The sequence below is a fragment of the Vulpes vulpes genome, chromosome 12 (assembly GCF_048418805.1).
Source record: "Vulpes vulpes isolate BD-2025 chromosome 12, VulVul3, whole genome shotgun sequence".
Lineage (NCBI taxonomy): Eukaryota > Metazoa > Chordata > Mammalia > Carnivora > Canidae > Vulpes > Vulpes vulpes.
Window position 1 is genome coordinate 155757368 of NC_132791.1, and position 26156 is coordinate 155783523.

Genomic DNA, 26156 nt, shown 5'->3' on the forward strand with positions numbered 1-26156 from the left:
GCTCCATTCTGTGACCTGGGCAAGTCCTCTCCCCTGAGCCTGCTTCCCTGATCTGCTGAGCAGAGAGAGTAGAAACAGGCCTTGCCACGCACCGTGGTGTGCGCGCCCTGCATTTGGCAAGGCACCTGTTTTCCCGGCACACCTGGTTGTGCAATGCGGGCGTCTAGGAGCCGCCGGGCAGCGAAAGCCGACACACCCACCGAGCCTCCGCTCAGACCCTCCCAGCAGAGGGAGGCGCCCCGGGACCCGGAGGCGGCTGGAACCCGGGCCGTGGCGCGCGCTGCCTCCTCGCCCTCCGCGCGGGGCTCGCTCCGGGGCGCCCCGGCCGCGCACCCTCCCCACCTCCCGCCCCCTCCGGGGCAGGGGCGAGGCCCGGGGAGCAGCGGGGCTGCCATGGGGGAGCCGGAGGCCGCGGCTGAGGACCTGGAAGCACTCATCGACGAGCTGGACTACCTGCCGGGCCACTTCCACCTGGAGATGCAGCTCAACTTCGAGCCGCGCTCACCGGCCTCGCTCCACGCCCGGGACCTGAAGCTGCAGCAGGACGGCCTGCGACAGGAGCTCCAGCTGGCGGCCGCCCCGCAGCGCCCCGCCGTGCGCCACCTCCTCGGGGCCCTCGCCTTCCACCTGGAGGAGCTGGACGAGGCCCGCGAGCGCTTCCTCGAGGTGGCCCACGAGGACCCGGGCAACCTCAACGCCTGGGCCAACCTGGCGCACGTGTCGGGGCGGCTGGGCCGAGACGAAGAGGAGGAGGCGTGCGCCGGGCGGCTGGCGGCGCTCATGGGGCTGGCGGCCGAGGCCGGGGCGGCGGGGGACCCCCAGCTCCGCGCCGCGCGCTGCCTGGCGGAGCAGGGCTACGCGCACGGCCTCGACGTGGGCTGCACCAGCCTGGAGGAGCGGGCACGGGTGCTGGCCGCTGGCATCGCGCTCTACGACAAAGCCCTGGGCTACGGGCAGCAGGTGGGTGACCCCTCCCCGGGTCGGGAGGGCCAGGGTCGTGGCCCCCAGTGTCTGCAGGGGCATCCCCGCACCCGAGACTCTCCCCAAACCCTGGCCCCTCCGCTTCCGGGATCCCCTTCTCCTGCGCTTCTCCGCTCCAGAATCCGGCAGGCCAGGGGGCCCAGACCAGGCCTGTAGCTTTTCTCTGCTGGGCTTCCTAGCAGAACGGTCTGCCTAGGTTTCTTTTCTGGCAAGGCTGCAACACCAGCCTCGCCCACTCCTCCTTCTCCTCTTGCCCCTCCCAGCAAGTACCGGTCCATGCGCCCCTGCACTTCCCCCTAAGTAAATGGCACAACCAATTCCACAACCCAACGTGGGCAGCGTTCTGACCTCCTCTCTCCGGCTCACCTAGCCTTCCCCCATTGACTTGGACCCCAAATCCCTGCCCTTATCCCGCATATCCAGCCACTCCTCCACAGTCTCCCTCCGCCAGCCCAACCTCCATCATTTCCTGCCTTAGTGTAGTTGCCAGCATGCTACCTGGGTTCCAGCCCTCCTGATTGACCCTTTTGCCTCATCCTCCACTCTGCTGCCAGCATCATGTTTCTCAGTCTTACTGGCCACATCTCTGAGCTGCTGACACCCCTGGTAACTCCCCACTGCCTAGCAGATAAGTCCAGAGCTCTCCGGTGGGCACCTGAGACCCTCCCGGCTCTTCCTTTGCTGTGCTCCCCCTTCCAGCCATGCTTTTGCCATAACCCGCTTCCCTGTGCCCACCCCCACCCTCCAGTGAGCCAAGTCTCCTTACACCTCCCCTTGCCACTCTCTTGGCCTCTTTCTATGATACCCTTCTGCTCCACCTTTGACTGGAAGGTTCTCCCTAGCTTTGGGTTTGTCTCAGGCATCCCCTTCTCTAGGAAGCCTCCCCTGACTTCTGCAGGCTGGGTCAGGTGCCTGCCCTGGGCTCCCCACAGCACTGCTCACACTGTCCGTTCATAAATCTGTCTCCTTACTTCAGCCTTGAGGTCTTTGAGAGTGGGGATAACACCTGTCTGGTTTATCACTGCAAACCCTATATCAGGCACAGTGTCTGGCACACAGTGGTGCTCAATAAATGTATCTTGAATGCTTGTGTGGGCAGAATAGGGCCTGGCATTAAGTAGAAAAACACCAGGTATATTAGTGACCTATAGCTCAAAACAACCTCCAAAATTTAGCAGCCTAAAGCAAGAAGCATTTATTATCTCCTAGTTTTTGTGGATCAAGAATCCAGGCATAGCTTAGCTGGGTGCCTCTGGGCTGTGTTCTCATCTGAAGGTTTGCTCAGCTCGGGGAGGACCTGCTTCCAAGCTCACGGGGCTGTAGGTAGGATTCGTTTCCTCACTGGCTATTGGCCAGAACCCCCCCCCCCCCCACTCAGGTCATCGCCACATGGGCATCCCATCATTTTTGCTACATTCTGTTCACTAGAAACAAGTCACTAGGTCTAGCTCACACTCAGAGGGATGGGACTCCGTAAGTACGTGAATACCAGGAGATGGGGATCACTGGGAGCCATCCCAAAGGTTACCTGCATTGCATAGCAGATGAATGATGTAGAGGGTATTATCCTCCTACTACAGGAAAGGAAACCACAGTTCAGAGAAGTACCATGACTTTTCCGTGAAGGCAGAGTTTAGCTGATAACAATGATGCTTTATAATGGCTGAGATTTGTGATATTTAAATCACAACAAGCCTTCACATAGGGCTCCATTCACAAAACCCGTGCCCACCCCCCTTGGAGCCTTTTCCACTCAAAGCCTTCTCCAGCTTCAGAGAGGAAATGTAGAGTCCAGACTGCAGGGAATGCGGGGTGGAGGGCAGAGATTTGAGTTAAAGAGAGCAGTGCAGGGTAGAGGTTAAGACAATAGAGACTCTGGGTCTCACAGTCCAGATCCAAATCCCAACTCCCCCACGCTCTGTCACCTCCAGCCCCATCCCCAGCATCACGGAGCTTCCGCTTCTCTCCCTGCAAAATGGGGATCATGACAGTACATGTGTCCTTGGCTACCTCAGCTGCGAGACAAGGCTAACCTCATTTGGTTGATGCCATAATGAAGAGCTGATATTTGGAAGGCACTCGGAAAAGAGTGTGCACAGAGCCACAAGATCGGCCACAACCCCTGCCTCTCCCAGGCTGGGAGAGCCTCCTCTGCCCCAGGTGGGGTGTAGCTGTGGCCATCACGTGGGGCTCACAGAGACCCTGGTTTTCTGTTCTAAAGCCTGAGCCTGAGACCCTGAATGCCAGCTACCCTCAGCTGGAGCCATGGCCGGTGTAGTGTGTATTGAGTGTGGTCCTTGAAGGGCCCTGAGCTAGGAGCCAGGAAGCCTCCTGGGCTCTCCCTTCTGGACTGTGGTTTCCCTCTCTGTGAAATGGGTGCAAAGAGGGCGAACTGGGTGGTCTATAAGGTCCCTTCCTGCTCTCAGGAAGGGGTTCACTGGGGGACGGCTTCCTGGAGGGGGTGAGCGCAGAGGCAGAGGTTTGGGCATAGGGATCAAAGAGAGTCTAACATCTCTCTCCCTGCTGGTCGGCCTGGCTGTGGTGGGGGCCACACTCACATTCCTCCTCCGGTGAGTGACTTCCCAGGGGACGGGGTGTCAAGCATGGTGCTGCCCAGTGCTTCCAGTTGGGAACTGACTGCTTCAGGTGGGCAATGGCCAGACCTCAGGCTCTGTGCTGTGTCCTTGGCTGTGGTCAGCACCCCCGTCACAGGAGAAAGTTGGGGATTTGGAGCTCCCATTTTGTCATCTGAGAATTGGAAGTGATTGTGCCTATAAAGCACGGGCACAGAGGGAGTAGATGCTCAAGCAATGGCCGCATCAGGGAAATAATGATGATTTCATTATAGTTAGAGCAGGAGGCTTGGGTTCAAGCACATAGCTCTCTTATCGTTTTGCTGTGCGGCTTTGGAAAGTCACTTTTGTTCCTGGTCTTCGTGTCGGCTTCATGAACGTTAGCAATAGTGACCTCTGCCTCAGGTTTACTGTAATTATCCAATCAAATCATAGGGTGAAAGCGCCCATTAACTGGCACATTCTGGGCACGTCTGAGAGGCAGATGTTCAGCATCTTAACATTTATTGAACACCTACTGTGTGCCAGGCCCCATCTTTAAGAAGCTTGTGGACACAGGGAGGAGCAAATTGTTCCTTTATTTACCCTTACCTGAACCCCTCCTCTGGGAGAGGAAGCCAGGGGGAACCAATCAGATGTGCCTACGACTGCTTAGGTCATGGGCATTCGTTTAGTGGCCTGTGCCATGCAACAGTCATATCTGAGTGCTTTACTTTCTGAACCAAAAACAGGCCCCCAGAGTGTTTGGATGGCAATAGAAGTGTTCTTTGGGGAGCCATCAGCACCACGTCCTGGGAGATAGAATGGTGATGACTGAGATTCAGAGAAGGAACACTTCCTTTCAGCACAAGGGAGTGGCAGAGGGTTCTGGAAGAAGCAGGAGTGTACTGGCAGGAATGAGGTGAGGACACTCCCAGCAGGGGCGTGGTGTGTGCAAAGGGCCTGCAGGGGTGTGTGCAAAGGGCCTGCAGAGAGACCGCAGGCTTCAGTGACAGCAGAGTAGCTTAGAAAGAGGGCAGCCAAAAGCTTCACACAAAAGAGCCCAGGGTGCCCCAAGAACTGCTGACACGGCCTCTGAAATCTGCTGCCCGCCCTCCGAGTTAGTTGCATCTTCCTTCCCAGCAACTGTAAACCACTTCTACTCCTCCCAGTGTGCTGTGATCCTTCATACCTCCCTGGGCAGCTGCTGTTCTCTCTGCCTAGAAAGTAGACTCCATCCTTCAAAACCCAGCTCAGATGTCACCTCTGCCTTGAAACCTTCCTTCACACAACACGCAACAACCTCAGACGATGATACTTAAGAATATCTTCCAAGAGTGCCTTCCAGACGTGATCTTTGTCCCCACAAAAACCCTCTGACCTCATTTTACACATCCAGGAACTGAGGCAGAGCCAGGCTCAATATCCTGCCCAAGGTCACAGAGCTAGTAAGTGGCAGTCGAATCCAGCCCACTCTGTCTGACTCCAAAGTCTTTGCTCTTTCTGGGGAGGTCAGAGAAGTGGGGGTGGAGTAAGTGCAGATGGCTGGTGGGTGGTGAGGGACACTGTGCAAGGGCCACCTCCTGGAAATCTAGGGCAGAGGAAGTGTCTGGGGAGAGGGGGTGGATTGCTGTGCTGGGGAAGGGGCAGCATGGGGGCAGAGATGAAGTTGGAGTCTGGGCCAGAGAAGGAGGAGGTAGCACATGGGGAGCAGAGGCTGTGGGACCCCTGCCGAGCAGGCTTGGCCCCAAGGGGCACAGCTGGGGGTGGGCAGCCCACTGTCAGCCCCACCCTGTACTGAGCTGCCAGAGATTTTTCTATCCTAATGGGGCTGGGACTGTCTCAGGTGGGGAGGAGCCTCTGGAGCTCAAAAGATAAAGAGTGGCCGAAGAACCAATGTTCATCTGCTGACTGAAATTACAAGAGAAAACCTTATGAAGTTGATAACTCAGCCCATAATCCAAAAGTAAGCCACGTGTGTGCATGAGAGGGTGAGTGTGCGTGACTTCCATTCCCAGCTCTTCGCTCTCTCCTGTTTTTCCTTAAGTCACACAAATATAAGGAGGTAGAAGGCTCTTATCTGGCATTTCTATCCTCCTGCCAGCACCCCCTTCTCCCGGGCATGTGCACAGAGTCATAGGTGGACTCTCAGTGACAAACCTCAAAGTGGAGGGGGTATTGGAGGTAGACAGACTGGGTGAAAATTCTGTCTCCATCACAGGTAGTACAGGTAAGTCACTACCTCCCTGAGCCTCTGTTTCCTCATCTGCAAAATGGGACTCTAACACCCACCTCACTGGGTGGACCTGAGACCCTAGTGAGAGACTACAAAAGGCTGCAGGCAAGGTGCCCGTTTCATCAGGCCCCAGTCTTCTCCCTGCCCACCCTCTGCCCCTGCACAGCTCTTAGCTTTGTTCTTGGAGCCATCCCCAGCCTCTGGCTTCTCTCCAGGTGATTTCTGCCCCGTTCCATGGATCGGTGTCCAAGGGCCCGCACCCAGGCCTCTCTGTAGCCCTCCACCACTCAATGTTCAGCATAGGGCGGGACATCTAAGAGGTGTTTGTAACTGTTGTTAAATTTCATTTAATTGAGGGCAACCCTCCCTCTTTGTAGTATCACTCAATAAACCTTCCTTTTATAGAAAAATTCATTTAATTGGATCACTGGACTTAAAGTCTTAAAATCTCTATTTTTTTTTAAAGATTTTATTTATTTATTCATGAGAGACACACAGAGAGAGAAAGGCAGAGGCACAGGCAGAGGGAGAAGCAGGCTCCATTGCAGGGAGCCCGATGTGGGAATCGATCCCGGGTCTCCAGGATCACACCCTGGGCTGAAGGCAGCGCTAAACTGCTGAGCCACCCGGGCTGCCCCCTGTTTTTTGTTTTTTGTTTTTAAATAAGGTAACTTGAACCTATATTTCTTTAAAAAAAAAAAAAATACCTCTGTCCCAAGCCAGCTCAGTTATTTGATTTTCTTCCCCTTTACCCAAATACTGGTGGCTTACCACACACATGTGTGCACTCACACAGGTCCCTCACCCCTGCTCACGGCCCAGGGTAATAATAAGAGTCACCAGCACACCGGTGCCCAGCCCGGAGTTCAGGATTCTACATTCATTGGTGCATTTGATTTTTGTTCAGATTTCACACACTTCCAGTTGAGAACTGTGATTCCCCATCACACTGAGGACATAACAGGTTCAGAGAGGGCCGTGGCTGGCCCAAAGTGACTCAGTGCACCACTGACACCTAGATCGCACCCCTAGCTAGGGCAGGCATGGAGAGAGGCAGTGCTTATAGGCCTCACAAACCAAGGTGTGGACATTCCAACAGCCACCACACCCAGTGGGGTGGGGACCCGGTAGGAGGGCCAAGAGGGCACGGCTGGTCAGTAACCCCAGGGTGCCCTCGTGTGCACACACTCACAGCCCTCTGTCCCCTGGTGTGACTGTGGTCACAGGGGCTGCATGGGAGTCTGCAGCCTGCAAGGACGCCTGCTCTGCTGGCCATGTCCTGGGTGCCCTGGGCTGGCTGCTTAGGCTTTCGGAGTGACCATGTCTGTGAAATGGGGACAGTGGTGCCTGCCTGACAGGGTTGTGGAAGGTGTTACTGTGCTCACAGACAGAAGGCCCAACCCCAACGACATTGATGGTCACGGGCTTCCCACCGTCATCCCCTGATGGGGCTGCCAGGACCCAGACCCAAGGGAGCCCTAGGTTTCCCCTTCCCAGTGAGCCCTCCCCATCCTCCCTGCCTCCTCCTGCCCTTCCTGCACACACAGCACAGACCACGGGAGGAGCTGAGAACATTCGGGCAACACCATTATTACTACAGAAGGCAAGAGACTTCTTCAGAGCCACCCAGTCTCTACTGCTGCTAGGGCTGGCTTTGGACTCAGGACTAGACATGGTCCCTTCTCTCTAAGGACAGTGGGATAGAGAAGTGGCTCAACACAGTCCTGTAAGTCTCAGGAACCAGTGCAAGCCAAAGATGACCCACTTCCATGACATGACAGACCTAGGACCAGAAGGGGGTTGACAGTAGGAAGCTGTAGTCAATCTGCTCAAATCTTAAATTCCATGAAGACCATCCAGGGAAGCCAGGACAGGGAGGCACAGGTGACTGACTTCCATGGCATAGCACGCCTCCCTCAAGTCCCCTCGACCAGTCACACTGACCACCCTCATCAACATGCCCACAACACAGATGGGCCAAGTGGCATCATCCCGTTCATGGATGCAGATGCTGATGCCCAGGCTGGGCCAAGGGCCTTTCCAGGATCCCTGGGGGAGGAGAAGCAGGAATAGGACCCCAGCGCCATCCCTCTGTTTGTCTCCAACCCCCTGTGTCAGGAGCTGGATCGGAGGAGGGAAAACCTCTGCCCTTTGCCTTTCTGGTGCATGACCCACAGGTGGGGTGGAGCAGGGCTCCCTGTGCAGAGCAGGGAGGCTGCTCCGAGTCATCACAGAGGACATTCCTGTTGTGCAGGAAGAACAGATTCCTGAGGCTTACCACCTTGTGACTTTTATTTCTGCAGCATCAGCCTTCGCAGGGTCAGTGTGATGAGGTGGAAAGAACAGGGGCCTTGGAGGGAAGCAGATGTAAACTTGAATCCTGGCACTTCCACCTGGGGCTGTGGGGCTGGGCGGTGGCTTTTTTTTTTATTAGGCTCTGCTTCCTCACCCAGCAAAGGGGGAGGACACGTTACAGCTTCTCAGGCGGCTATGAGGATCCACAGATGCACTGAGGCACCCAGTGGAGAGTTGGTGCTCCAAAATGTTCATCCCACCTCTCCTGAAGGAGACCTAGCCAGCTCTCGAGAAGGGAATCAGAAATGGAGAGTATAACATCATCATTGGCAAAGTTCCTTTAAAATAGCCAAGCCCCCCAATATCTCCTTCTCCAGCACCACTTTTTGAAGTAAGTGGAAGAGTCAGGATCCACCCTTATACCTACCTGGTTAACACAAACCTGCCCTGTAATGGCTTATCCTGACCCTATTCTTTGTCGGTTCTGCTGGAGCACCTGCCTTTGTCCCTCCATGCAGCTCTAGGAACTTGGCTGTTCAGGCTTTGCTGAGGGCCATGATTCTGATCCTTTGGTTCATTTCAAAAAGAGATCCACCAACCAATGCATTGTCACTCAGCTCCCCACAGTGTGGTACAGTGAGGATCTAGTGCATCAGAGGGCCTGCTAAACCCCAGGTTCTCCCCAGCATCCCCATGGCCCCCCAGCCTCCTGCTGCAGAGATCCTGATCAGTGAGTCAGAAACTAGCATGTCTAGCAAACTGCCAGGTGCTGCTGCTGCTGCTGCTGCTGCTGCTGCTGGTTGGGGACCACACATTGAGAACCACTAGTCTAGAGTCACTAGGTACAGGGGCACTGGGCTGGGCTTCTGGGCCCCAGCTCTGCTGCCTTCTAGCTGTCCTCCTCTAGGCCATGGTAATCTCTTTTGTAAAATTGGGAGAATCATAGTCACCACCTGATAGGTAACCCCCAGGGTTGAATGGCTTAACACATAGAAACTATGAGCCTGGCACATAGTAAGTGCTCAATAAAATTAGCTATTATTGGTATAGCGACAAAAGCACCATTTCCAGGTTTGCGTCTGGGCTTTCACACCAGCCATGTGACTTTGAGGACATGGTCCCATCTCTGATTTGTCATCCGTGCTAAGAGAGTGATGGTGACCCACAAGGCAGTCTGAGGACCAGAGAGGACTTGTGTGCGTGCACTCTGTAAGTGGTAGGCGCTGTGCAAACACATACAGCTAGACGGTGCGAGAAGGACGTGAACTTTAAAGCCAGAGGAAGCTGGCTGAAATGTCAGGTTAAGTGAGCAAGCCTCTGCCCCTTCAAGCCTCAGTTCCCCCTCTCTAAAATGAAGGCAAGAATAGCACGGGTCTCCGGGGAGCAGGGAAGTGTCCTGAGGGCTGTGCCTTACTCAGCCCCAGAGTCTGAGGATTTTACTTGAGGGTCAGGCCTCACCCAGCTCCCTCCCATGGACCTGCCAAGGGGTGGCGACCTAATGTGAGACCCCTGCAGCCAGCAGCCTGGGCTGCCCCCCCCCTTTCCAGACCCCAGGGTTGTGAGGAGGCCCGAACAAGAGAAAGTGGGGTGGAGGGGGGATGCCCGCAGCGGACGCTGGGCAGGCCCTCATGGAGTACCCCGCCTCTGGCAGCCGCCCTCCCCGGGCCTCCCAGGCTGCCTCCAACACCTGGCCTCTGGGAGCCATCAACTCTGGAAGTGAGCTCCTTGCAGCCTTGAGAGACTTGTGGCAATTTTATTCTCCAGGAGAGAGGTGGAATGGCCCCTCCCTTCTCCAGGAGGGAGGGGAGGTGGGAGGCAGAGGCCTGTTTAATTTAATTTAACGCACTGTGGCTTGCCAGGTTGCCCCTGGTAACAGCCTTAGCTGCTGCTTTAGTTACAACCAGAAGGATTTTTAAAGAGACAGCCCATTTTTGGGCCAGGATCCCACAGCGGAGTTAACGGCAGCCACCAGGTTCATCACAGGGATAGAGAATGAAAGCCCAGGCCAGGGGAAGCCTCAGACTAGCTGTGTTTGGGCCATTACTTCCACTCTGATTCTGCAACCCCATCAGCCTTCCTGCAAATGTCACTCTTCAGCAGGGTCTGAGGAGGGCCTGCATTTGAAATTTGTCGTAGAGATGTCACTCAGCTAGCTACTTTTCTGAAAATCTGTTTTGGCCTTCCCGTTGAAGGGAACTGGGAGAGCAGTTGCCCCTGCAATTCAGGCACACTGCCACCAGGTGGTGGTACTGCCTACGTAGAGCAAACCGTCACCAGGCTCTTATATTGCTCAAGGCTACGGACCAGTTTTAAGGCCCCGTACTAACTAGTGTGTGACTGGGTCCATTGCTGCACCTCTGTGGTCTCAGTATCCTCAGAGATAGACCAAGAGTGGTCAAGGGAACAGTGCTGAGGACAATGCTCGGGGCCACTAGGATTATTTAAGTGCCTGCTCTGACAGGTACTAACCGGTTTGAGCACCTCACTTACTTTCTTGTGGCTTGAATGCCAAACAAGAGGAACCAGGGAAAGTGTTATACTATATGTTGGCAAATTGAATTTAAATTAAAAGCAAATTAATTAAAAAAAAAAAAAAAGAAAGAGGAACCAGGTAGAGCCCTGAGGACACCACCCTGCTCTCCGGCCCTGGGGGGCTCTGTGAAGGGGAGAAAATGCTTGGGACCCCACAGGGGATCTGAGGCCCTACTAGCACAGTGTGTGTGGGGTGCAGTAGAGAGCACTGTGAGCCAGGACCCGTCTGACTCCAGGGCCTGAGACATTTCCCCAGAGGGAATTGAAGTAGGTCCCATGGACAGAGCAGCCTCCTAGATGCCCCTAACCCTGCTCAACTCTAACCCAAGCCAGCAGAAAGGGGGTCAACATTTATGCAGTGCATAGTCTGGGCTGGGCACTGCTCTCACAATGCCTGTGAGCTCTATATTATTATCCCTCTTTGCAGATAGAGACACAGCCTCCTAGAGGGAACTCATCCATCCAGGGTCATGGCCTCGTATGGCCTCCTGAGCCTCTGCTCTTGCTGTGGTCACACCTCCTTGTCAGGTGCCTGAATGACGCAGCAGCTTCTGTTTCTCCCTACCATGAGTCAGCTTGGCCCTCCTCAAAATGGGCACGGGGCCAAAGGTCATGAGATCGTACCTCTAGGCAGCCAGGAAGCCCAGAGACTTACGCTTCCATCCCATCCTTCACACGATCACGCAGTGACATTAAGTCCAGGTCTTTGGCCAGTGTGGCCCACAGTACTTACCCTATGAATCTGAGTCCGAGGTGCTGTGTAGGTAGAAGGTCAGGTTATTCAGCAGCCCATCCTAACTTTTTGCTTTGGCAAATGTTCCCCACTGAGCCCGTGGGGATGCTCTTCAACCCCTGGTGAGGGCTGCCCTCCCTTCTGGACAGCCTTGTCCCCACCTCAAGCCCCTTACACATATTCCCACCTGAGTGGCAGGAGTGCTCTCCAAGGGGTGTGAATTCTAAAAACACACTGGATGTGGGCACTCCCCTTTCTCTGGCTCCCCACAGCCCTGCACATTGACTCTGGGTCCTGAACCTGCGCTCAGGGACCCCCTTGTGTGCCCCCACTGGCTCATCCTCCTGCCCCTTACAACACACCCCTCTCCCTCATCTCTCACTGAGCTTTTGCTCCTTCTGATGCCTTCTCTCATGGTGTCTACCTGGGTGGTTCCCACTTGTCAAGGAGAACCGTGCTCCAACTAGTCCTCCTCTAGAGGCTCTGTGGGCACTCCTGTGTCAAGCAGGATACTTACTTTCTCCCGTAACCCCCGGTGTTCCCCTCTAACTGTGATATAATCTGGCTTTCGTGCCAGACTGGGAGCTTCTAAAGGTGGGCCCTGCCTTTCCTCTCTTGTCCCCATTGCCCAGCCTGGGCCAAACTCAGAAGGTACTTGGTGAATAGCAGCTATAAAATGTGCTGTATGGGGCCTCCTCTGGGTGATCTGGCTTAGGCCCTGGGTCCAGACCCTTGATGGGCAGTCACACCTCTCAGTGGGGTCTGACTCTCTAAACCCTCTTTCTCCCTTCTCCCTTCAAGCTCATCCACAGCCTCCCCAGAGCAGCCAGGGCATAACTTGCCAACCTTTGCTCCCCCAATGCCCCATTCACACCCACCGTGCTCCATGCTCACCAGGCGTGCCATACGTCTCCACACTGAGCCCTCCATCCGGAATGCCCTCGGCCCCCACTCCACCCTCTGAAACACCACTGCTGTTCAAGATTCACTTTACACCCTGTCCTCTGCAAGACCTTCTCAGAGTCTTCTGGCTGGGACTGGCTTCCCCATCCTAGTGCTTCTGTCCACATCACTCTCATGGCCTTGTTCAAACTTTGCCTCATACTGATTTAACTGGCAGCCTGGTGTGGTAAGGGGAGCATGGGCTTTGGAGCCTAACAAAGGGAGTTCAAGTTCCAGCTCTGACACACATATGCTCTGTGACCTTAGGCAAGTCACTTTACCTCTCTGAGCCGCAATAGGTCCATCTGTAAAAGGCAGATGATACTTAACCCGATAGGTTGTTGAGACATTGAGAGGGTGGGTGTCCAAATCCTGGCACATGGCAGGCACCCAGTCGAGTTCTATTATTTATGCCTGGATCTGTTTTCCTAGGGAGACTGTGAACCCATTTGGGCCAGGCTGCAGGTCCAATTCAGTGCCATGTCCTTGCAGCACTCAAAACAGGGCCTCACACCACAGATGCCCAGAAATGCTGGCCGGGCCTCATACATTCACCCGGCTGCTGGGAGTTGGGGTGGAGGGATGATGGGGGTCCTGTGCTGAGGAGGCCATGGTGGGGGGTGGAGGGGGGAGTGCAGAATCCAGCCTGGAGATCCACACCAGGAGATGAATGCGGATGGAGGGGCCAGAGCCCGAAACAGAGCTGCTGATATGCACTAGGGGTTTTATTGGTTTTCATTAAAATTCCTTTCCGAGGCAGCAGCAGCTACTCCCATAAATAACAGCATAAATATTTTATCTGGTGCCCAAGTCAGTCTAAATGCCTGGCAAGGTTGGCAAGAATAACAGTGGGAAAACCATTCGGGGGGGGTCTTGGGCTGCAGCTGAACTCCATCAACAAGCCTGAGAGGGCTTTCTCAGGAAGGAGGAGGCTGAGGGGTGCGCCAAAGGGGAGAAGCGAGTGGACAGTGGAGTGGGGGGAGAGAAGGCAACCAGTGGCTAGTGGGCCCTGCAATGGGGGCAGATCCAGAGCATAGGTCGGGGAGCCAGGGGATGGAAAGCTTAGTAAGGAAAGCAAGATGAAGGGAAGAAATGCATCCCACTCTTGCTCTGTGATGGGCACCTTACTTAGGATGTTCACATAGATTATCTCGTCAAACCCTGTGTAGTCAGAGAAGTGAGGTGATTCACCCAAGGTCACTCGGCTACCAGTGGCAGATCTGGGACCATAATCAGGGTTTGGGGCAAGTGTGGGAATCTATGAACAATACCCTACGTGCCTCTATAACAGCACCACGGGCCATTCTCTGCTTTCCTAGATCCCAGTGGAGGAGAAAAGGGGCTGGTACTTCACCATGGCAACACTCTTCATCAGGTCAGTCTGGGGAGCCGCGGACTGGGTGGTGGTGGAGGGTGGGGAGGGTGAGGCATGGCCTGGGAGCCAGGGAAGAGGTGGCTGAGCCCATTTCCATGGCAAGGGCTCCCCCAAGATCCCCTCCCTGCCACTGGCCCTGGGGAGTACTCACAGCACCCTAGGGACAGCTGGGAGGAGGTGCCAGCCACCCACATCCCCTTCTTGGCCACAGGCTAGATGGCATCTTCCTAGAGCTGGGCAGCGAGGAGCAGAAGAGGCTGCCCGCCTTCAACCGCACGCTGGCCCTCCTCCGGCAAGTGCTCAAGTCTCCGGACCCCCACTACCAAGGTAGGGGCGGCTGGGACAGGTGCGGAGCAGCCTCTGCCTGGATCCCTCTTTACCTGTCACTAGCCCCCACCTGCCACTATCCTTGTCCCCACCTCTAGCATCATCTCCCTTTTTCAGAGATCCTGTTTCTCTCTCCCTCACCCTCTGTCCCATATACTCATTGGTTCATCTCACAGAACTAATGCACCTTGCACCTTGCTCAGTGATCTCATGCCACAGTCCCTCCCTTCGTCTTCCTGGGTGCTGACACCTTGTGGGGGGCTGGCCATCTCCCTCGTCGTGGGCCCCCTCCCTTTCTCCACCCCGCTGCTTTCTAGACATCCTTCTCCCACACTATCCTCCCCCCTCCCCCCCAACAGCTCTGGCCTGGTGCTACCTCGGGATACTTCTGGAGAGGAAGGACACCTTCTCCACCACCCCGATGGGTGTCCATGACTGCGGGTACTCAGGAACCGACCCCCTGGACTGCTTCGGCAAGGTACGTCCTCTGGCCACACCCACTTTCCAAACCAGAGATGGAGTGGGACACCCCAGCCTCCTCCCTGGAAACTGCTGCTTCTCTGGGGGGCATCCTACCTCCATCCCCCACCGTATGGCCCACCCAAGAACTGCCCTACCCTCCCACCTCCCTTCATTCAAAACAAAAGTGACGTTTGTCATTGTTCCTCTTTGCTTAAGAATCAGACCCACCCCACGCCCAGTCTCTAAGCTCACTTCTCCAGCCTTGTCTTTTCTTTTCTTTTCTTTTTTAAGATTTTATTTATTTACGAAAGACAGAGAGAGAGGCAGAGGGAGAAGCAGACTCCCTGCAGGAAGAGCCCAGTGCAGGACTCAATCCCAGGACCCCAGGATCACGACCTGAACCAAAGGCAGATGTTCAACCACTGAGCCACCCAAGGGCCCCCAATCTTGTCTTGTCTTTTCTTTTTTCTGACGTAGGACTCAATCCTGGGTCTCCAGGATCATGCCCTGGGCTGAAGGTGGTGCTAAACCGCTGGGCCACCCTGGGCTGCCCAATCTTGTCTTTTCTAAGCTATTTGCCATTTCTCAGATATACCCTCTGGCGTCTCCCTTTCAGGCCCTGGTTCTCACTGTCCTTCTTGACCCCCAGTGACACAGTGGAAAGAAAATGAACTTAGCTGGGGTCTTGTGCCTGCCCTGCCCTCAGGCCCTGTGACCCTAAACAAGTCACTTCCATCTCTGAGCCTCATCATGTGTTACTTAGGTCATCTGTCTACCTTCTAGGTCTTTGAGAGGCTCAAAGGAAGTAGTGGTTGAAACTGTTCACCATAAACTATAAAGTGCGGTTCAAGCCTTGTTCTTGGGCACCTCGTTGATGTGGTAGTTTCCACACTTAGCTCAGTTTTGAAGTCTTTCCTGGAGGGGAGGGACCCTGTGATATTCATTCACCTGTGCATTCAGCACAGCGCCCTGCAAGGGGGCACATCCCTAATGTCTGCTGGTGGGTAGATTAACGAGCAAGTCCTTGATGAGGGATCTTAGAACAGAATATAAAATGCAGGTCCGTGAGAATTCTAAGAGTGGTGTCCAATTTAACAAACACGCTGACTTCACCCCTCCTTGAGAACCTGCTCTGTGCCCAGGCACAGAGATGAGGTCCCAGCAGGAGTTCACTATCCCAGAGGCAGCAACACGCACAGGGCAGGCAGTCGTCAGTGACAATATAGAGGGAAAGTGCTGTGGCCCCGATAGAAACACTGTGCCGTGTAAGTATGGGAGAGGTAAAGGCTGATTCTGGCCCTCCTTCCAAATGCCCTGGGAAATTGGGGGAGCATACACTAGATGTGTCCAAGGAAGACAGGCTTGCTAGGGGTATGGAGGGATTCACTGGACAGGACACATGAACGTGGTGGAGAGCATGGGAATCTAGTTCTTGGGAGTTGAGTGCCAGTGAGTTGTACCCTAAAGTGTTAGGTTCCATGCTATGACCAAACTTACTGGCAGGTGGACTTAGGGAATAAGAGCAATGCAGTGACATGATTCTATCCAGAGATGGGGGACCTGCAGGTCAGGCAAATAACCAAATAGTTTGCTCTTACCCTTTGACCTTCCCTAGGCCATTGAGATAGCCAAGGATCAACCCCTCATCCTGAATCGCCTGGCCAAAATCTTCCACTTCCTAGGAAAGCAGGATATGGCCATTGGAACCTGCAACATGGCTCTAGATATCCTACGAGATCCAGAGCTCAACTGTCAGGCGTACTGCACAAGAGCCAAGGTAAGTCGGCCAGCACCTCATCCTGCCACCAGGAATCAGAACAAGGGCCAAGGGTCAAGATCACGTTGCCAGAGCCCAAACGTCATAGAGCCTTCATGGTGGAAAAGAGTTTACAAGTTATTAAGACCCAAGGTTTGTGTTCCATAAGGTTGTTGAGTGAAAGAATGAAGGTGACTCCTACCCACTGCAGGCACCCCTCTACAATGACCTGGTCGATGACCTCCAGCCTCTACTTGGTTAGCACTCAATACATGCTGACTGATTTGGGTGGAAATCCGGCCTCTCCACCTAGCACTCTGGGACTGGGGACAAGCCACACTCCTCTAAAACTCCATTCCCAAAACTGCAAGGAATGGATAATGAGCTCTGCCTAGAATGCTCTTCTCTCTGATTGGCCTCCATCCTCGCTTCCTGAGGTCTTGATAAAAAGGAAACTTCTAGCCCCATCTTATTGAAAATGTCAAACTCTCACCAACATTTTATGTCCTCTTTTCTTGGCTTTTTTCTTCTTAGCACTTATCACTCCCCAACATGCTATTTATTTATCATGTATATTGCCTTTCTTTCTCCCACACTAAAATATATGCTCCCTAGGGGCAGGAGATTTTGTTGTTTTGCTCTCTACTCTATCCTGGGTGCCTGGAACAGTACTTGGCACGTAACAGGCTCTTGATGAATATTTTTTGAATGAATGAATGAATGAATGAATGAGCACCTACCATATGCTAGATTTTGGCTAGAATATGTTCTCTCAATCGTCAAGGGAACTCTTCAAGAAAGAGATCAGTGTTCTAATTTTTCAGATGTGAAAAATAAGGCTCACAGAGGTTGAACAACACCCTCCCCAGTTCACATGCTAATGGGGGAGGGGTGCTGGAATTCAGCCAAGCCCAACTGGCTCCAAAGCCAGAGCTCCCTCCTCCCCCACCTTACGATGCTCTGGTTGGCTATAAAGCATTAATATCTTCAGCAACAATGACCCCTTGTTCCTACTTCTTCCTGCTCATGCCTCCCCCTTCTGAACATCTAGTTTTTTTAATGCTCCACATATGGAGGGAAAGGAGCAATGGGGATAAAGGCAAGAGTCTGGAATCATTTGTAATTTGATGCTTGTAAGTTGGGGCCACCTGCCATTCCTTCCAAGTTGTTCATGTGGACTCTCACAAAATCAGTACTGCCATCCTATCTAAAATAGCCCCCTCCCCCAGACCCCTCTAGTTCAGCACCCTGTTTATTCTTTCATAGCAGCTCATCACCACTGCATTCCCAGTACCTAGCACTGGGCCTGGCATATGGCGGCCACTCAACACATATTTGTTGAGTGAATGAGAGGCTCTTAACTTCATCCAACCCCCTCATTGTAACAGACAGTGAAACTAAGGTCCAGAAAGGGTGTCATTTGCACAGCTGACACAGAACTAGGACCTAGGACTCTGGGGTCACAGTCTCAGGGGCCTCCTACTGCACCACAGAACTTCCCTGAGTAGCCGCTACAAAAAAGACTGGCATCATTGAGGGTAGAAAGGAGGGGAGAGGCCCTTGCTTGGAGCATCATCCGCGCTCTCTATGGCAGATCCACCTCAGAGCCTACCTGCATGACCTGGAGCGAGCCAAGATGGGGCTCGGGGGCATGCCTGACAGGAACCACCTGGCTTGTGCCAAGGCCGACCTGGAGGAAGTGGTCAAGGTGTGTCCAAGCCTCAAGACCTACCTGGACATCGGCCAGGTAAGGCAGCCTCTTGGCTTGAGGAGCCAACGGCTGACTAAGAATCTACTTGCTGTTTGCCAAGGCAGCCCTGGCAGGGAGAAATACAGCCATCCCCCTGCCTCCGATAGCCATGGTGAGGGTTATATGAGAAAATGCACGTGCAGCATTTAGAACGGGGCCATGCTCTTTCTAAAGCATTCGGGAAGTGCGGGCCATTACTCTTTGCCCAGAGGTGCCTTCTGGGCACAAGGAATTATTACCAAGAGGCGACAATAATTTTACAGACGAGAAAACTGAGGCCCAAAGAGTGCCTCGCTCAAAACTATATGGCCTAAGGTGGTGGGGCTGGACCTGCAACCACTATGTCTTCTCCTTTCCCCGGGGCGGGCCCAAAATTCGAGGTAGGGTGCGATCCCAGGAATGGAATCTTGTAAGAGCGAGCACCGGCGGGCGTGGACCGCGAGCACGGGCGTGGACCGCGCGCGCGGAGAAAGGCTCATCCCCCACGCCGCCCCCGCCCCCACCCAGGTCTACTACTACATGGGCGTGGACGCCGTGCAGGAGCTGCTGGCGGTGGACGAGGCGGCGCTGAACCAAGCGCTGGTCTTCCTGGCCAAGGCCAGCGAGTCGGAGCTGGGCGCCACGCTGCCCGAGCTGCAGCTGCTGCGCGGCAAGTGCCTGCGCATCAAGGGCGAGGACGCCAACGCGGCGGCCTGCTTCAAGCGCGCCGTGGAGCTGGACGACGCGGGCTCCTGCCACACCGAGGGCTTCGGCTGCCTGCTGCAGGCGCTGCTGGCGCAGTGGAGCCAGGCGCAGCTGAGCGACGCCGAGCTGGGCCGCGAGGTGGACAAGTGGCTGCGCCGCGCCCAGGGCAAGTACCCCGCGGCGCGCCTGCGCCAGGAGTTGCAGCGCGTGTGGCGCGGCCACACGGGCGAGGTGCTGGGGCTGGCTCGGGCCTTGGTGGCCCAGGGACGGCCCGCGCTGGTGCGGCTGCTCTTCGAGACCATGGAGCAGGACGGCGAGGGGGCCAGCGTGCCGCGGGGCCGCCGCGCCTTCTCCCTCTAAGGGCCGCCCCGCCGAGGCCCCGCCCCGCCGAGGCCCCGCCCCGCCGAGGCCCCGCCCCGCCGAGGCCCCGCCCCGCCGAGGCCCCGCCCCCGCCGAGGCCCCGCCCCCGCCGAGGCCCCGCCCCCGCCGAGGCCCCGCCGACAGCGGGGTGGGCCCGATCTGGACGCTGAAAACCCGCATTCCCTGCGGAAGGCTGGGTGTGGAGCAGAGCCAATTAGATTCTCTTTCGGGAATGCGTGGGGATGGGGCGGTTGAGACCGAGGGCAGTTTGGCGTTCCCACTAAGCCACCAATACCTGATGAAGGGGAGCAGGGGGTGTTGGGCCAGACGCGAGAGACCCCTGGGAAACGGGCGTTGGAAGCACCTAATGGTGCAAATAGGCACAAAAAGTAAGACGGATGCAAGCTACAGACAATTGCCCCCATCATTGGCGGCTGCTTAGTCCCAATGCGCAATCCGCGCAATCCTGTCTTTAGAGTGCCTGGAGCACACTCTCTACTCTTAGGATAGAGCCGCCTTTACATAAATTGACTGGAGTGGGTCTCAAGTCCCGCTCCCCGAAAAGCCAGCCAGAGCAGAGGGCAAAGCGACACGGTGAGCCGCTAAGGGCAGAGCAACGGTCTACACCTGGCTGCTCAGGCCTTTTGCCTACCTGCCCAGCAGTCTTCCAGGAGGCCTCATCTTTGGTGAGCTTGGTCTGAAAGGCCCTCAGACTCCCTGACATAAAGCCCATCCAACAGAATCATGGCTTGGTTTCTCTGTTCTTAGGAAAACCTGGGGTCCCCACCCATCAGGAAGTGCTAGCTGCACCTAGTCATGAATCGTCCACAGAAGAGTGAAGAAAGTCTTGGAATTTTACAGTCTTGAACTCTTAGTCACAGAGTCTTAGACATAGTCCTAGATGTGGAACTTTATTGTCAAAGACTTAGGCTCTGATTGCCAGTATGTTTTAGAATGGCCAAGCCTGATTCTTGTGGCCCTACCTACAAGAGCCAATGTAACCAAAAATTCCCTACAAAGATCTTGCCAGATTCTGGGAATGATGGTTGTTTATACCAACAATGGCAAGACCCCTCCCCCCATAATGGTTTGATTTATTTTGCATTTTCCGCCCTTCTTTGGAGAGTTCTGCTCATTGCTTTGCTCATATCCCTGATCCTTAGACTTCACCACGGAAAGGCCAGCACCCCTGCATTGCTTCTCACATCTCCAGTGGCAGATGGAGAACAGACTGGGAAGTGCAGTCCTTAGAGATCTCACACTCCAACTCCCTGTGTAGATGAGAATCCTAGAAGGAAGGTGGCCTGCCCAAAGTCACACCTCCTGGCCTCCCACCCTTGTACTTCAAACTTACTGTCAACATTTTGCGGGTTTGGAAAAATACTAATAAACTGATTAATACTAAAGCATCAAGGGTTTACATGTTAAGGGTTTATGTGTCACCTGTCACATGGGGCACTCTGATATCCATTAGGATAATGCTCTGACACCAACAGTGAAATCTGTGAAGTCTGGGCAGAGGGACTACCCTCAAAGCCCTCAAATACCACCTCACAGTTCATCATGGCTCACTGCCGTGGGTGGTGCCGTGGGTGGTGACCTCCCTCTCCCTCCTTCCTCTTACCCCCACTGCAGCAGAGTCCAGCAGGTGACTCCAGAGCAAAGAGCATACACAGCCCTCTCCACTCCTCCCCTACGCCCTTCTCCACCCACAACCTAGGACAGAAAACCACTCTTTCTTCTCCTGCTTCCCCAAACACACAAACTGAATTCAAGGCAGCTTGCTGGCAAAATTGGAGCTGATGAAGTTTGTCTGTGTCCCCTAGCTTCCCGGTTTGCTGCTTTCCTTACTTTTCCTGTCCCCCAGGGTTGTGTATTTCAACCTCCATTACCTCTTATTCCTTTTCAATAAACTTCCTTTCTGATAATCGCATCCATAGCTAGCTGTATAAAATGACTAACATATACACACTAGAGCTTCTTTCAGTGTTATCTGAATACTGGCCAAAAGCCAAAAGAAAGAAGGGAAACCCCATTTCCAGAACTGCTTGCTTCCTGTGTGCAAGGCAGTCCATACGTGTCAATTTAGTGCATTCTTCACCAGCCCTGAAGAGTTAGGCACCATAATCCTCATTTTACAGATGAGGACACTGAGCCACTGAACAAGATGACAAATAAATACAGGAAGGATTTGGACCACACCTGCCCTATTGCATGCTGCCTCCTGGGACAAAACCCTTCCTGGAAGATGTGTCGTCTGTGGTCTAGCGTTTGGCCTGTGATAACCAACTTATCCCATCACTTTACCCCTCCCCACCGGGTACTGGTCTCCCTGCCCAACCTGCCTTACCTCTGTGCCTTTGTCATCCTATTCCTCTGCTGGCTTTTTTTCCCTGTAATTTCTATCCCAAGTGCTTGGCTCAAAGGTGCCTTCTCCAGGGAGTATTGTCAAGTCCTTCCAGCTGTCATTAGTCACTTTCGTATATGCATGGATTGCTCTCAGGGCATTGTGCCCCGCTGTAATATATTTATGCCTCTCTCCTTGGGTCATACGTCTCTCCACATGAGTTTTGCCCCCACTCAACTCTGGAATCTTTAGAGCAGGAACCACATCTGATTCAGCCCCATAACCCTGCCCTGAGCTTGGCACACAAGATAGGCTCAGGTTTGTTTTTGACCTGAGTAAATGTGCAGCAGTCACATGGCTACCTCAGTCCCAAACAGGTGACTCCATCACCAGGCCCCCCAGAGTCTGCAGCCCAAAGACCTTTGTGGCCTAGAGCTCAACAAGAAAGCATCAGCTTTCCCCCCACCTCCTCACCACCTTCTGCGAATTCCCCAATTCTGCAGTTGGGAAATTGAGGCAAGAGAGCCAAACTTGACTGGGGCCAAGCAACAAATTGATGATAGAGGCACACTCGAACCCCACCTCCAGACTCATCGGCCAGTGCTCTCTGCCCTTTCAGAGCTGCCTCCTCTGCCAAGGTTACTTCCATCGAGTCCAGGAAGACTACAGGCTTTCTATTCATTCACTCAACAAATATGTACCAAGCGCTGGCCAAATGCCAAGCATAGGGCCAAGCCCTGGGGCTATGGTGGAGACAAAAATAGACCTTGCCCTTGCCTTCAGGGAGTTCACAGTCTAGACCAGGCAGTGTGGGTTATGCAGGGTCTATGGGCCATACTGGGAACTTTGGAAGAACAATGGAAAGCTATTGGACATTTCAGCTGGCAGTGCTGGCTACCCCTACACCTCCACACCTGTCATACTCATCCTGAGTTAGTGGCCTTTCCCCAAGATGGCTGTCCCTGGGGCTTGGGACCCGGCCCTTGGCTGCACCTATTCGGCAAGTCACTGCTAAGACAGGGCATGGAAGTCCCCCCGGAGGAGGCTAGTGGGTGGGTGATATTTGATTACAGCTTGACCCTGCAGAACACCTCTGTCCGCTAGGTGGCTGGGAGGACAACTGTCTGTCATATACTTGAAGCAGCGGGAGTTCCTTAGGGGAGCATCGCAGAGTAAAAGCCTTAATGACCCCATAATTGGAGCAATGAAGATGAATCACACCTCATGCTGCCGGCCCACTCCTTCCTCTGGGTCTAACAGCCAACACCGGGCAGCTAGAAATTCCCGCTTAGCCAGCGTGAGCAGGCACCTTAAAGATCCTGAAAACGGGTAATATTTTTCAGTTCTGGGTTTCTAGAATCTCAGTGTTGGAAAGAACATGAGTCCTCACCTCTCCAGCATCTCCATCTAGATCAGAACTCCTGTCAGCAGTGAGTGTTCTGAAAGGATTTTCTGAACCATGTGCATGCCCCTGGAAGACAGGCAGCTCCCTATCTATTGAGGGAATTGTTCCATTTTTCGGCAGATGTAAGTCTTCGGAGCCTGACCTGCTATTGAGTTGAGATCTTCTCTTCTGTAATTACTACTATGGCTGTCAGTTCGTCTCCAGGAGCCACACAGAACAGACCCTAATAAGCACGGTGAACTTGAACAAGTCACTCTCCTGTGGCCTCCAGTCTCTCTTTCCATGGTGGCGCCCATCGCCGCAGTGCTTAGGTTGTTCAGTGGGTGGCTACTCGGTCGGCGGTCGGCGGGCAGGCCAGGCTCTGAGCCGGCCTCCAGCTGCCGGCGCCCGGCCCCAAGCCTGCACGGAGCGGAGGCTGCAGCAGAATGCAGAAGAGAACAGGGCTCCTGCTCATCCCTAACCAGGCCCCCAGGGAGCACCCTGTGCGGATAATGGTGGCTGGATGCCAAATGAAGTGAAATATCTCCTTTTCTCAGGCTGTTAACTTTTTTCTTGTTTAAGGAAGGGGAGGATAATGATATTTAGCACTTTACAACTCAGCAGTAAAATGAGCAGATGGAAACAGATCCCCGGCATTGCGGGCGTGCTTCCAGGGAGGAACCCTCGGCGCTCCAGCCCCGGCTGGGCTCTGTGGGGCCAACTCACTGGCAGGGCTTGCTGGTGGAGTTAGTGGACACCCTGACAGCCAGCTCCTTCCTGCCTCGGCTCCTCGCCGCAGGCAGCCACTCAGGCCTGCACCCTCTTCCACCTTCCCTGGGCCACCCTTCCTACCTCTCCAGTGCTGTGATGAGGAGGAGAGGCGGAGGATATTCTTGGCCACAGAGGTGAGCAAAAGCTCCCATGAAGATGTGGAAAAGTTCCACCAGGTCTCTAGGTGGCCACAGAAGAACAATTTGACTGAGCAGGGAAAGCTCCTGCTAAGAAAGTTATCATCATCATCACCATCGAAACTACTTACTGAGAACGTGCCATGGGCCAGTCGTTCTGGCACACATCTCGCACGCCTCGCCCCAGTTAATCCCCACAAGCCCGTGAGCTGTGTATCAGCTCTGTCCCCTTTTTACGGATGAGGAAACTGAGGCTCCAGGAGGTTGGATGACTTTCCCGAGGTCCCTCCACACTGCCTGGAATGTAGGCAGGCTGGAGAGTCTTAACGAATGGCTCTTTAACTCTTTGGAGTCTAGATTATTCCCTCCTGTATCACATATGTTGCTCTATAAACTGAACACTTAAAAAAATCTGAACGCATTTTTCATGTTTATGTTTCCCAAACAGTCAATAGCTCTGTGACGGAAGCGTGTTCTATTTTGGTGTGTAAATTGTTTCATTAAACTGCAGCTCCTCTGTGAGGTTTGTCATCCACAAAGTGAAAGAAACAAACAAAAACACCCCCACTGTTGTGGAGATCTATTGTTCCATCTGCCCAGCATCCTGCCCTGCCGGGGACATCACACCTTCTCTTCCTGGGCTACTGATGTCTCCTTCCCCACTCTGAGCAGTGGCAGAGAGCTGCCAATAATAATATGGGCCCTCCACCCCCAAATGCTGACATGACCCAAGTTAAGCCAATCAGAGTCCTTCCGACACAGTTTTCCATCTGGATAAAAGGGACAAAAGACATTCTGTCTGCTGGAACAGCTATTAGCAAATGTCCCCATTAGGATTAAGCTTAGCCATGGAGACCAAAGACCTGAAGACAGTATCCTAAACAAGATGGCATGTATTTATCTTATAAGGCCAGCTCAAGTATCATCTCAGTGCCTGCTCATGTTCCCTCCTCCCCTCACCCCCCAAGTACCTGCCAGAGTCATCCTACTGCATGCACCTGCCACTCTCCACCTGGCTGGACACACTGGATATTTGATGCTTCTGGGAGAAGCCTTCAACCAATGGGGAGTGTAAACTAAGGGAAAGTCCCCCAGCCTCATCAGCAGGGTTGGGGTGGGGAGACAGGATAGATCTGAGGGATGTTTCATAGACTCTCTGTGGTCCTGTTGGGACTGATGACCCATTGCCCACAGAAGGAAACTGCTAGTCCATTACCACACCCTGTATTCACTTCCAGCGCTTTCCATGCTCACTCCCCGCCCCCTGTTTTCTGGGATCACCTCCCAAATAAACTGCTTGCCCCAGCATCCTTGACTTGAGGTCTGCTCTGGGGGAGTCCAACTTTGGATACCTTTGAAGTCCTTCCTCATCACAAGAGGAAGAGTCTACCATCACAGTATTCCCAGGGCACTTTCATTGTACCTCTAATGCAATACATCATGACCCATCTTGTTGTATTTATTAAGTATAAAATACAAAGGAATGTGCATTTACTGAGTACCACATATGTACCAGTCACTGTACCAGGTGTTTTGTGCTCCTCCATTCATTCATTCACTCATTCATTCATTCATTCATTCACTAATTCATTCATTCAACAAATATTTACTAAGCATTTCCAATGTGTCAGGCAATTATCTAGGCCAGAGGTTGCAAACTCTGGCCCACAGGCCAGATTCAGGCCACTGCCCGTTTTTGTAAATAAAGTTTTATTGGAACACAGCCATGCTTATTTGTCCACTAGTCTCTATAGCTGCTTTCATGTTATAACAACAGAGTTGAGTGGTTGTGACAGAGATCACATGGCCTGTAAAGCATGAAATATTTACTGTCTGGGCCTTTACAGAAAAAGTTTGATGCCCATTGGTCTAGGCAAATAAACAAACAAAAAAATAAAACAAAGTAAGACGTTTACTATGTTAAATGGTGATAAATGCTGTGAAGAAAAAAAAAGCAGAGAGAAAGAGGATTAGGAGTGATGGGGGAAGGGTTGGGGATTGCCATGAAAATTAGGGTGTCAGGAAGTCCTGGCTGTGAGTGACCTTGGAGGAAAGATCTGGAGGAGGAGAAGGAGTGAGCCACATAGCCACATAGCCACGTAGATGTGGCAGGAAAGAGCTGCCAGGCTGGAGGAGTGGCAGAGAAGAGGGCCACACTGAAGTATTACTGATTGTTAATTCTACACTGAGTGCTATGTACCAGACACCCTCCCAGGGCTTCATATACATAATCTCATTTAATTACTGAAAAGTCATCATCTCATTACACATTTAATCTTACAAAAGAATGTTCTGAATATACTTCTTTTTTTCAAAGATTTTATTTATTTATTTGAGAGAGAGTGAGCTCGAGCACAAGCAGGGAAGGGGGGAGGCAGAGGGAGAAGACTTCCCGCTGAGCAGGGAGCCCGACATGCGGTTCAATCTCAGCACCCCGGGACCATGACCTGAGCCAAAAGCAGACACTCAACGGACTGAGTCACCCAGGCACCTCTGAGTTTATTTCTATTACTAGTGTTCATCAAAATTTTC

The 26156-nt window shown here is 53.6% G+C and overlaps 1 protein-coding gene across 1 annotated transcript; it reads left to right on the forward strand.

Annotated features, from left to right (window-relative positions):
* On the forward strand, nucleotides 1-25490 carry TTC22 (tetratricopeptide repeat domain 22). Its single transcript, XM_026007008.2, has 7 exons — nucleotides 1-960; nucleotides 13591-13646; nucleotides 13858-13973; nucleotides 14333-14451; nucleotides 16051-16212; nucleotides 17786-17938; nucleotides 18449-25490. The coding sequence occupies exons 1-7, from the start codon at nucleotides 154-156 to the stop codon at nucleotides 18983-18985; spliced, it is 1950 nt and encodes a 649-aa protein (XP_025862793.2). The 5' UTR covers nucleotides 1-153; the 3' UTR covers nucleotides 18986-25490.
* The last annotated feature ends 666 nt before the right edge of the window (nucleotides 25491-26156 follow it).